Source organism: Mustela nivalis (assembly GCF_964662115.1).
Source record: "Mustela nivalis genome assembly, chromosome: 1".
Taxonomy (NCBI): domain Eukaryota; kingdom Metazoa; phylum Chordata; class Mammalia; order Carnivora; family Mustelidae; genus Mustela; species Mustela nivalis.
In genome coordinates this window covers 163,592,848-163,605,315 of record NC_139020.1, presented here as the reverse complement: position 1 = coordinate 163,605,315, position 12,468 = coordinate 163,592,848, and the positions used below count along the sequence as shown (strand labels likewise).

General features: G+C 44.4%; 1 protein-coding gene across 6 annotated transcripts in view; it reads left to right on the top strand.

Annotated features, from left to right (window-relative positions):
• Nucleotides 1-8,449, top strand: part of PPARG (peroxisome proliferator activated receptor gamma) — a 129,938-nt gene extending 121,489 nt beyond the window's left edge. For all 6 annotated transcript variants that reach the window (XM_082749130.1, XM_082749127.1, XM_082749129.1 and 3 more), the window contains one exon: nucleotides 7,998-8,449. In XM_082749130.1, coding sequence (XP_082605256.1) covers nucleotides 7,998-8,245 — 248 coding nt within the window. In that variant the 3' untranslated portion in view covers nucleotides 8,246-8,449. The remainder of the gene's footprint in view (nucleotides 1-7,997) is intronic.
• The last annotated feature ends 4,019 nt before the right edge of the window (nucleotides 8,450-12,468 follow it).

The window sequence follows — 12,468 nt, the reverse complement described above, 5'->3', positions numbered from 1 at the left end:
AGAATAAACAAGGACCTCTGATTTCTTGTCTGACTAAGCTCTGAGCAGGACAGTGGAAGAGTGTTATTTCATGGTTTCTGTCTCCCATGTGGGCCATGATGGAATCAGAGAGTAATAGCATTCATTTATTAACTGAAAAATCTGTAATGGGCACCTACACTGTGTCTACACAGCGTATGACACTCTTCTCCTTTGCTCTTCCCACCATGCTGCCGCCACCAGTGGGAAAACCTTTGTCAGGTGGCCAGGATGGCTTTGAATAATGACTCAATCAGTGTTATCTAGAAATGCCCCATTAGTTCACTCTTCTCATAACTTTGTGGACTCATTTTAGAGAAAGGTGAAGTCTATCAATGAGTTCTCAACTGGCACACAAATTCTAAAAACCAGCTGGCTGGAGGGTAAGGGAGAAGATGAAACATACTAGAATCATCTGAGAAACTTAAAAATACACAGACACACAGACACACACAGAAGAGACACACATACACACAGGCTTTTGTTGTTTGTAGAACATACAAGCATCTTTTTCTGTGACTGCTTCAGAATTAAAATCTCTTCCTCACCCTGAGCCTGGTAGGCTGGGATCATGTCAGTGAGGGAGCGCAAGGCTGGGTTTGACCTCAGAGACAGACATGGGATTGAAAGCCAAACTGCTGAGTCATTCCTATCGCCACACCAGCAGTCTTGGAAAAGGTTCAGTCAGTCAGTCAGTGGGCCGCTTTTTGGAGCAGTTTATCATTCTGGGTTCTCACAATGTGTGTTTAAACTCTGGGTGACCCCAGGCAGCCTTCCAGACTGGCACAATCCACCAAGACATTCAGACAGATCATCTACGAGTGAGGAAGAATGAAACTCAGGAGGGGTTCTAGTCACTCATCACTGAAAGGCCAACACAGGTTGTGAAGGAGCCATGCACTCCCAGGGAAAGCACCTATCAAGGGTCTTGCCAGACTGACAAAAAAGAAAACCAGAAGAGGCGGGCTGGGGGCATTGGAAAGCTTTGGAATCCCAGGGACAGCCAGGAGTTCAGACCCCGCGCCCTACCACTTACTAGATGTGTGATTTCACTCAATTATTTACCTCCCTGGGCCCTAATTTCCTTATCAGTGTCTTAAGTAAATGAAATAACATTATGTGAAGCCTCTGGCACAATGCCTGGGACATGTTAAGCACACAATAAGTGCTAATTTTCCCTTTTCCCCTGTATGATAGAATTCGAGGTAGCTGTATGCATCTTGCCAGTCCCGATTGCTTGCAGTTCCACCAATGGGGATTCTTGAAATCCCTTATTACAATATAAATACCCCTAGGGAGATATCAGCTAATCCCTTTATCAGCTATTACTTTAAGGGGATTAGTTGTGGATTGAGGGAAAAAAAACCCTAAGGGAAAGAGATACTGGAGGAAGAGGGAGAGGCCTGACAGGCTAAGGGGAGAACTCAGAGCCTCCTGGCCCCTTCAAGGAGACAGAGAATAGCAGGAGTGCAGTGAGTTTCCACACTCCGAAGGTTCTGATAAAGTTTTGGGACATTATATGTTGAGAGGTCATGTTTGGAGATTAAAGATCACACCTATGTTTTGAGATCACAAGTTTTTCTCAAAGACACTGGAAAGGAAGATAGGGAGAATTGCAGGAAACAAATACTTGGCTATGTTTTATGTTCAGTTATTGTCATTTCTAGAGGATGAGGAAGCAATGAAGTGTAACTGGGTTAGGGGGAGGAGTGTGTCAGCCTTGATGAGGAAGAAAAAATCATTCTCTTTTTTCTCCAGCCTTCTCCACCCCCCCACTCACACCCCATTTCCAGCTGCTCAGAGCCAGTGTTGGACATAGAAGGAGCAGAAATTAATCTGTATCCCTCAGCTAAAGGGAAGAACATGCTGCTGTCCTGGGCTGACACAGAGAACCCTCAGCAAACCACATGGCTGAGCTTCCATTGAGCAGCCTTTAGGGGGACCTTAACCCCCCACCGGGGTGAAAGGAGACAGGAAAGACAAGGACTTCCCAAGGGCAGGATGGAGAGAGCTCCAGTAAAATTTCCATTCTGAGAGACCTGGAAATAAAACAGAGCCCAAGCTCATTTTACACCATTGAGGTAGCATTGAGCAATGCAAAGAGCTTTGAAGACAGAAAAGAAGAAAGCACTACTCACCTCATTATAATATCTTTGTGTCTACCGCTGTTGTAGTTGGGAAGGTGGATTTTGGCGGTGGCATTTGGTGTGTGAGATGAGGGAAGCTGGTGTGTGGAATGGTTTTCTCGATGGTTTTCATTGTGGTGGTCATCCCCTTTCCCCATCTTGACCACATCCCATGTGTTATTGTTGTAAGGAGGGGTTATCATTTGGACATAGACAGAAAAAGCATTCATAAGGGAAATGTTAGAATATTAACCCACCCCACAGTGAAGGACTGGCGATAACATGTGGGTTCACAGCAGAACAGCTCGTTACAGAAGCTCTTTATCTGTTTGATAACATGTTTACAAGACCTTCTGGTTGTGTTGTCCCCTTGCCCAGAGAGCCATCATCAACTGCATTTCTCCTAAAATCATCCATTATGCAAACTTCTGATCAATTTAGACTTGCCCTGCTAGGATTCCTAATACCAAACCTCCAGTACAGTGCAGGTCCCACAGTGGAAAGGGAAAAACATCTGGAGGGGTGAGTGGAGAGATGGCCGAGAAGAAAGGAGCAATTAAGGAAGAAAGAACAGAAAAGATAGAGGACCCAGGAAAAATCAGACAAATGAGAGAAGAAAGGTAGGAAGGAAAAAGAAATAGCTACCTTACTAGGTATCAGACACTGCTCTGGCATTTGCCATCTATTAACTCATTTAATCCTCCTACCAACACCATGAGTCACATTACTTGTATGTCTCCATTTGTTAAGTGAGGAAACCAAGGCACAGAAAGGTTAAGGAACTTGCTCAAGGCTACCCAGCAAGTAAGCTTTAAGGCTGGGAATCCAGCTGCTTCCCACTAAGCCAGTAGTGCTTACTCTTGGCTGTTCACTAGAATGATCCAGGAGCTTTTAAAAACCTTGGAGGTCATACCCCAGACCAAGTCAGTAGGAATCTCTGGAGATGGCACCCAGGTATTCGTTTGCAGGGTTTTAATCTCCCCACGTGATTTCACTGTGTAGCCAAAGTTGAGAATCCCTGCACTCCATCTAGCTCCAATTGAAATTTAACTATGAGAGGAACAGCACATGTAAAACCTTCTTACATTATTTTTTCCTCCAAAGGTAGGAATGTAGAAAGGAATTGCTATAGGCCCTACCATAGTTTACCAGAGATAAAGCTGGCTGAACTCACAGTTTTGCCTAATGCTCACCATGATTCTGCTTGATCAGAAAAGTACTGCAGAAGCCCGAACACCATCAGTTCAAGAAAGAAGTGACTTGAGGTCCCATGCCTTCCTTGTTTTATTATTGCTCTTAGACTGTCTTGCTTTTATGCATTCAACCACAAGAATGAGAATCTGCCTAAACCCCTCAAACATGAGCCTGCATCAGGAATTATTTTTTTGTGTTCCAGAGTCTGTGATCTTAAGCAGAATCAGTTTAGGAACCTTCCCCTTCCCCACTGTGTATTTGCCAGCCCAACCCCGCTTACACTCCTGACCCCATCCCGGTGGAAACTGCCTTTATTTGGATAAACCAAGAGAATAGTAACATCTTACAATGTCCCTATACCTAGTTCATTCTCACCACAACCCTATAAAAGAAGTACCATCGATTTAAAAAATTAAACCAAAACCCAGAAAGATTAGAGGACTGGTCCCGAGTCATAAAGAAACTAAGTGGAAGAGAGACAGAACTCGAGGTTTCAGTTTCCAAATCCATTACTCTTTTTAACACGTCTGTGAACTTAGAATGGAATAAAGGAAATTGGAGAGGAAGTGTAAAAAGAAGCCCTACTTCTCCTTTGGTTTTCATCAGGCACCTGAACTAAGGTGTTTCATTGTCTGTAGATCAATTTACAGCTCCCCAAGTACCGGACTTTTTTTTCCCCCCCAAATCCCCTAGATACAGTCCTTTTCAGATTGGCCTGTATCAGAAAGCCAATAGACAAAGATCGGAAAAGCCCTAACAGCAGTTTCTAGAATAGAGACAAACACTTGGGGTTTTCTGGCTCTCCTTCAGGAGACTCCACTGAGGCCCTCTGGTTCCCCCAGACACCTCCTGAGAAAATCTGTGCTCAGGAAATGCCTGGCCCAGGTGGACAGATCCCAGGAGGGTCAAGAGAATTGAAATCTTCAGATAGCTCTCCCCATGACGGAGTCAGATCTGGATATGGTGGGGGTTTTGTAGGTTTCCTCATAATCAGCAGCCCTCTGTAATCAGTTCCAGCGCTGTCTGAGTGGACCGGAAAGGTTGCTTTCCCAATTCTTTGCAGCCTGGGAGTTAAAAATCAGTAATTGACTCCAGCTTCCTCTAGCGTTGTGTCCTGGAGTGTGTGAGTCAACACTCACTTTCCCAAAAGGGCCTTCTAGGCAGCCTAGGCCAGTAAATAGGGTCCTTTGACCCTGATGCAATTGCAGACCTCGACTCTGACACTCAGCAAGGTGCAGGAAGAACATCTCAGACGGGTCTTCTAAAATCAGTCTTAGCAGGCACTGAGTGGAGAGGGAAGGGTGAGGACCCAGGAGGGCTCTGGGTACTTCCGAGGACTGCCATGGCATATTTGTGGTGTCCAGCTTAGCTCAGCAAGGGTTTGAATGTGTGTGGAAAGAAAGTGTGGAAGGAGAAAGAGGAGAGGGGGAGGGAAGTCCTTCCAACAGGATAGCAGGTGGGAAGCAACCTTGACAAATCCCTTTTGCCTTTGATTCTAGGGAATGCTTTAAGACCGAGGGAAGCTAGCTTTTTACTTTTAAAAGAAGTCAGTGTTTTAAATTTAAGTGTAAGCCTGTTAATGTACTTTTGTAATCACACCTTGAGTGTATTTCCCCAGTTTAATTATGTGAATTACATATATACAGAATAGAAAATCGAGGTGCAATGACCTTAATCAGTTTGCCCAGGGTCACAGAGCTGTTAAAGTGTACTACTTTTTCCATTCAGTGGTGCTCCATTTTGCCTTGACTGAGGCTCAGTAAAGGGGACAGGGACAGATCTGTAAATGATCTAACTCGTCACTGGAGAAAATATAAATCAGTGGCCACAGAATTTCAGCCATTCAGCCAAACTTCATCTGTCACATAATAAAAAAAATAATTTGCCAAAGAGGGATTTGAAAATCCAAACCAGATCCTTCTCCACGCCTAAAGGAGCCAGTTCCATTATACTGCACTGAAGCCAAGAGTTTCCAGCAAGCCTGATCAGCTGCACTTTAGGGTTTGGTTGTTTGAGCTGTCATGATAAATGAAACCCACTAGATTAATGTAATCTCTTCAGCAGAAGTTTTGACTGATGCTGCCCAAGAGGAAGGAAGAAGGAGATAGGGCTCTAAGGAGTCAGTGCCCAGTTAGCAGAGGTCCAAGGACTGTGGGGTCCCAGCCTTTGGAGGAGCCACATTCAACACCTGCCTTCACACAAAATGCTGCCACTTCAGATGCATGTGCATTTGCATAGCTGAGAGCTTTTGAAATCTGGAACATTCGTCAGAAAGAGGATCAGCAGTCATTAAACCAAAGGCACCAGTCCAGGATCCGTGACAGGCTAAAGCATCAGGGTTTTCATGATTGCGTGGCAATTGTGAGAAAGGCGCAGGTTCCCCAGGGGCATGATTCTCTAAGCCAGGACTATATCATTTGTTTCATTCTTAGAATCAGAGATTTTTGCTGATGGTTCCAAAGTTAAATATTGGTTGGGGGTGGGGAGAAGGGTGATATGGGGAGGATACTTATAACAGTCAATGGAATAAGAAGTTAGAAAAAAAAAATCAACCCAAAGTTTCCTTCTGTAAATAAAAAGGGGGGGGGGGGAGAATGAAAATAAACTTAATTTAAGAGAACCTTTAGAGTTCTGAAAATCCCACTGTGAGACCAGCTAACATTTCTCTCCTGTACCTCACCTCAATGGATAAAGGTTACTAGAGTTTATTAGATACAGGAAAACACTTTACAGGAGACTTCTTCATTGTGTAGTGATCCTGCCTTTAGGCTTGTTCACCAACCAGGAGAATTGTACTTTTCAATCCAGGATTCTTAGCCCGAACAACCTTCTCGCTCATTAACTCAACCAACTAAGTACTTCCTGTGTTTCCTCCAGAGGCTCAGAGATGATCAAGACATAGTGTGCCCTCTGATACCTCATGACCTCATAGACATAAAGAAGAAAAATCAGTACTTATCATATAATTTATAAATACTATATACTTATAATACAGCATTTGAAATTAAACTTAGATTTGAATTTCAGTTTCACCATTTATTAGGAAGTAGCAGACCTTGGGCAAGCCTTTCTCTAAATCTTAATTCTTCTCTCCATAGAACATGGGCCTCATGGCGATACTGTGAATATCAAATGATCTAATGTGTATAAAGCCTTTAGCACTTTCTTTGGAAAATAACCATTCAATAAGTGTAATCTACTAGTATGGTGGAGATTGAAGTGTTTATAGGGTGCTACAGGGTCCAGAGAAAGGGGGTTGGGAGAACAGGGGAGAGGAAGAGCTAACGTCAAATAGTGTTCCCAGAACAGAGTAAAACTGGCTGTATTTTGAGGAACAGGTTGAAGTCAGTAAGTTGGATGAAGGGAAAAAAAGACTGTTTCATGAGGGAGGAACAGATTCTGCCTAAGCACAGTCATGACAGAAAATAGGATGTTTGAGGGACTTACTATGGTAATACCTTAATATGGCTGGAACAAAAGGATGGTTTCAGAAAGTGATGCTAGAGGATGAAAGGTATTAAAAGATAAACTAGGGGTACCTGGCTGACTTTGTCAGTAGAGCTTGCCACTCTTAATCTCAGGGTCATGAGTTCAAGCCCCATGTGAGGGTGTAGAGATCACTTAAAATCACACACACACAAAAAAAAATTTTAGGGGCATCTGGATGGCTCAGTTAGTTAAGCATCTACCTTCAGCTCAGGTCATGATCCCGGAGTCCTGGGATGGAGCCACACTACAGGGAGCCCGCTTCTCCTTCTCCCTCTGCCACTCCCCCTGCTTGTGTGCATGCACACTCTCTCTCAAATAAATAAATACAATCTTTAAAAATTTTTTAAATAAATAAAAGGCAAGTAAAAGCCCTTATACAGTACTTTAGCTTACAGGGAAGGGGAGAAGATAAAATTAGAAAACAAGGGTGAATAGCCTTCAAGAGCTAAAATTTGGAATCAGCACAAGGTATCAGGTATGTGTCCTGAATGGTATGCAAAAACCCTGCACCCCTTTGGTGAACTTTAATGAGGAAACCTTATATTCTTTTTTTTTTTTTTTTTTTAGATTTTACTTATTTATTTGACAGAGATCACAAGTAGGCAGAGAGGTAGGCAGAATGAGAGGGGGGAAGCAGGCTCACTGCTGAGCAGAGAGCCTGATATGGGGCTTGATCCCAGGACCCTGAGATCATGACCTGAGCCTAAGGCAGCGGCTTAACCCACTGAGCCACCCAGGCACCCCCAATGCTGGTTTTAAAAGCATATCAACAGTATGGTGAGAAAGTAAGTAGTAAGGTTGTAAAGCACACTCATGAAGAAGAGGCAGCAGCTGAAAATGAGATTTCTGACAGAAACATCCTGGCAGACGATTCCTCAGTGTGGGGAGAGAATTGCATTGCCATTGTGTTATGTCAACTGATCAGGCAGAGTTAACCCCAGCCAGGAAACCATGCCCCTGGAAAGACCAGTGATAGTCTTGGTTTCAGCCCATCCTCCCTCCCATATGCACTTCTTGCACACTGTCTACTTACCCTCCCTCCCCACTTGTTCTAGAACCAGAACAAAACAAGCCAACAAAAAGTCGGGTAATTTAGTTGGGCTGACGATGCCTCTGATGTAGGGGCCAGAGGAGTCTGTCACTGAACCTCCTGTTCTTCTCCTCCCCCAGACCGCCCAGGTTTGCTGAACGTGAAGCCCATCGAGGACATCCAGGACAACCTGCTGCAAGCTTTGGAGCTCCAGCTCAAGATGAACCACCCTGAGTCCTCCCAGCTCTTTGCCAAGCTGCTCCAGAAAATGACAGACCTCAGACAGATTGTAACAGAACATGTGCAGCTATTGCAAGTCATAAAGAAAACAGAGACAGACATGAGTCTTCACCCACTCCTACAGGAAATATACAAGGACTTGTATTAGCAGAGAAGTCCGAGTTCACTGACCATGTGTTCCTTCTTCCGATTGCACTATTATTTTGAGGGGAAATCTGACACCTAAAAAATTTACTGTGAAAAGCATTTTAAAAAGAAAAGGTTTTAGAATAATAGATCTATTTTATGCATATTGTTTATAAAGATACATTTACAATTTACTTTTAATATTAAAAATTACCACATGATGAAATTGCTGGTTGTATTTGAGACCTGAGTCTTACACATCCCCCACTTTACCCCCACCACAAGGCTTATTTCCTTTTAAGTCCGTTCTTTCTTTCTTCCCTTTTTTCTTCTTTCACTTTTCTCCTTCTTCTTCTTCTTCTTCTAAGATTTATTTATTTGAGAGAGAGCATGAGTGGAGGGAGGAGCAGACTGAAAGGGAGAGAACAGACTCTCTGCCTCAACCAACCGAGCCACCTAGGCACCCCATTTTCTTTCTTACACGTTTTTAAAAATGTGAATGGCACTGCTGACCAACTTTCATTCTCAGTAGATTAACTTTTCACTCCATTCACAACATTTCTGAACCCTCCCATCTGCCTTAACAATTACAATTAAGAAAAGAAGGGAAACCTCAGGACCAAAATCTTTTCAGAGCATGTGTTTCTTAACCCTGGATGTGCACATCTGGGATACAGCTCTAGCCTACGAAGAATCCAGTCTTCTTCCCCTAACCCTAGTCAGGATTTCCACTCACCGTGAGCAGCCTGCTGACAGGACACCGACGCATACCCCATGTACCAGGGTAGGCGCTGCTAGAAGCTGTGGGTATCAGAGATGCTGGAAGATTTGGTACCTACCGAAAAGAAGTTGGAGTTGAACTGAAGGGAAAAGATTGCTCTTTCTTAAAAATAGATTATAATACTCCGTATAATCATGTGCCCAGACATGGCTCCAAGTGTGGTAAGGGTTTGAAGGAAGTAAGGATTGATGAAGATTGGAATAGTTAAGTGTGACTCTAAATTCATTAAAGTGGGCCCAGAGGATGTGTTGGGATTGGGATAGGTAGAGAGTAGAAGAGACATTCCAGGAAAGCAAAACAGGAGCAACAGCAACAGGAGGAACCAAAACCAAACATGAATAAGGGAGAAGAGTCACATTCTGGTTCTGATGCACATAGACCAGTTGTTTTTTTGTTGTTGTTGTTGTTGTGGTTTTTTTTTAAGATTTTATTTATTTGACACAGAGAGAGAGAGATCACAAGTAAGCAGAGGTGGGGGTGGGGTGGAGAAGCAGGCTCCCTGCCGAACAAAGAGCCCAATGCGGGGCTCAATGCCACAAACTCAGATCAGGACCTGAGCTGAAGGCAGAGGCTTAACCCACTGAGCCACACAGGTGCCTCTGGACCAGTATTGCTAAAATTATTCCTGTGGTCTTCCTTGGGACCACCTTGCCCAAAGATCTGCTTTTCTAACCTCAAAAGCTAATTATCTGTATCATTCAGGTGACCCATGGCTCCCCAGCATGCAGACGGTATGTTCCCTAAAAGTGGGACCTTCTTGGCACATTAATAAGCTCATTGATTGAAGACACCGAATTCACTAGCATTGTTTCCCTGTGAACTCATGATACTGTGACTTTGAAGGGTGCCTTGTAAACAAACTCTCCTGTGCTCTTTCTCCCCAGGGTGGTTATGTCCACTGACTTTAAGTATTTCCCTGCCGCTTCTCCCTTAGTTTATCTTTCTTTATAAATAAAGCACTGATACTTGGGAGAACCTAACTTCACATCTGAGGCTTTCAGGCCAAAATATCAGGCAAGATTTTTCATCCATTACCCCAAAATAAACATCTCCAAACAGTCAGTTACAGAAGGGAGTCCTGACCACAGCCCTAAAAATGTAAGACCCCTAACCCTTTTGGAGCCATGACTTCCTAGCTCAAAATTTTCGCTACAACCTCAGCACTTAGGGACCAGTGACTGAAGTCATTGTTGAAGTGTTATCAAAACACTGGGAAGAAGAGTAAGAAACTCAGTCCGTCACATGGCTCTTTTTACCTTGATGCCAAACATCAGGATATTCCGAAACATCCCCATGACTGACCAGAGGCTCCACTACTGTTCCATGTGGAGAGTTTATCATCTGGCAGATCTTGAAGAAAAAAGAAAGAAAAGAACGTGTGAGCAGTAGACGAGGTGAGGATACCACCTCAGAGGAGATCCCTTGTTTACAAGCTTTCTCAAACAAAAAGTCTTTCAGCACACTGCCTGCTCTCTGTTCCCACCAGCACTGTGCAGCCGGTCCAAACCCTTTCCACATTCTCGGAGCTGTGGCTGCCAATGGGAGGAGGAAGGGAGACGCTCTCAGCTCTTTGGCATGGATGGTTAGCATTAAATAGCTTTTAAACCCTGGCAGCTTGTGAGTTCCCATCTCTCTGACTTCTTCCCTGTGGTTTGGACTATCATTTGCTAAATATTTTACGACACATCTTCTGCAAGTCTCCAAAGCTCCTGCTCCTTTCTCCAGTCTCCTTTTCCCCCCAGGATGATTCACAAGTTAATCAACAAATGTATCATCAGTTATTCATAGTACTTTCTCTGGACATAAACACACTTAGGGATTTGGGTTAATAAAAATAGGAAGAAAAGTAACTTTGGTCAAGAAGGGAGGGAAGGGGGTTTCAAGGTTCCCAAAAGAGCCCTAGCCCCAACACTGCCCTTGAATCTGGCCTGGCTTAACCCACCAGCTCCCTGCCACCCCAGCTCTTGCTGTCCATGGAGCATAGGAACAGCGGGGTACCCATGGGAGAGACCATATCTGCACACCCCGTTGTTCTCTAGCCACCATCAAAAACTGGGCTGATCTGAGTTTTCTGACTTTCAAAATTTGGGTGAGGAGCAAGAGGATGGGGGTCTTTAGTGGGAACTCGAAGAGTTGGGAAGCTCTAGCTGAAGCCACACTTCAAATTCTGATAGATAACACAGGGGGCAGAAACCGGGGGGGTGGGGAGCAGCTATATCAATGCCACTGAAGAGAAAAAGGGATACGGGGGAACTAGGCTTCTGTGGTAGGCCTGCTTACTTGCTACTGGATTCCAGTGACTTTTCCTCATTTCCCTGGAGGTTACCGAAGGCAAACACTTTGTGTGGGTGGGCCCTACTTGCTGAATTATCTGTTACTAACTGTTGCTGATACAATGGGCCAAGGATGAGAGAGAGTTGGAAATTGGCCCCCAGATACCTATTCCCTTAAAAATACCCACTGGGGAGCAGGGGTGGAGGTTTCTAAAGAAAGCCAATTTCAGTTCTAAATCCCAAAAGAACCAAAATTCATTGCCAGCAGGATCATCCATCCCCATTGCTTTCTCTTTCCTCTTTCCCACCCACTCATTGAACTAGTTTGGGGCCATGAGACAGACCAAGGCTGTCTTCACTAGGTAGCCACCTCCCTATTTTTCTCTCTCCTCTCCACATCCTTGTTCCTAGCCCCGGCTCCTGTTGTCTCTGTTCACGTGATTAGTACTGTTACTATCTGTGAATCAAACGCTTACTGTGTGATTGTACATGGTAGGCCCACCATTTTAATGCTTATTGAAATGAACTAAAATAGCAGGATCTTAGCCCGGAGCCTGTCAGATGTCATCTAATCCCACCTAATTCGTTAATCTGTACACAGCTCATACTCCAGTCCCCATCCCACCATATGAACAGGAGTGTGACTGGGCCCTGTCCTCAAGGGGCTCATGATCTGTTGACAAAGTTGATGCATAATTATAGCTCAGCCAAAGGGATGAGTCGGCTAGAGGTGTGAAGGAGGATTCAAGGGGGATATGGGTGGATTCAGAAGTGTAAACACGTCATGTGTTCAGAAAACAGCAAGAAGTTAGGCATGGCTACCATAACTGAAATAGTGAGAAGTGAATGTGGCCAAATCAGCAACAGATTGTAACAAGCCTCACCCACATGGTAAGGAGATACCTTGGACTGTATTCATAAGCACCTGGGATCCAGTGGATGGGGCAGGGGGAAGAGGGACATGATCAAGTCTACACGTTGGGAAGTCTGCTCTCTACAGGTCAGCTCCCCTCTACAGGGCTTCCAATGGCTGTCCAACCCCCAAACAACTACCTGAAGGGATAGGGAACTCTCTCCCTTCCAAGCCCCTTGGTGATTTCTATCTGGTAGGACAAGCTCTTCTCCCAGGGTCACACATAGGACCACATGCTTGTTCTTGCACCAGAGAGGTTCTGACTCACCGTGTCCTCT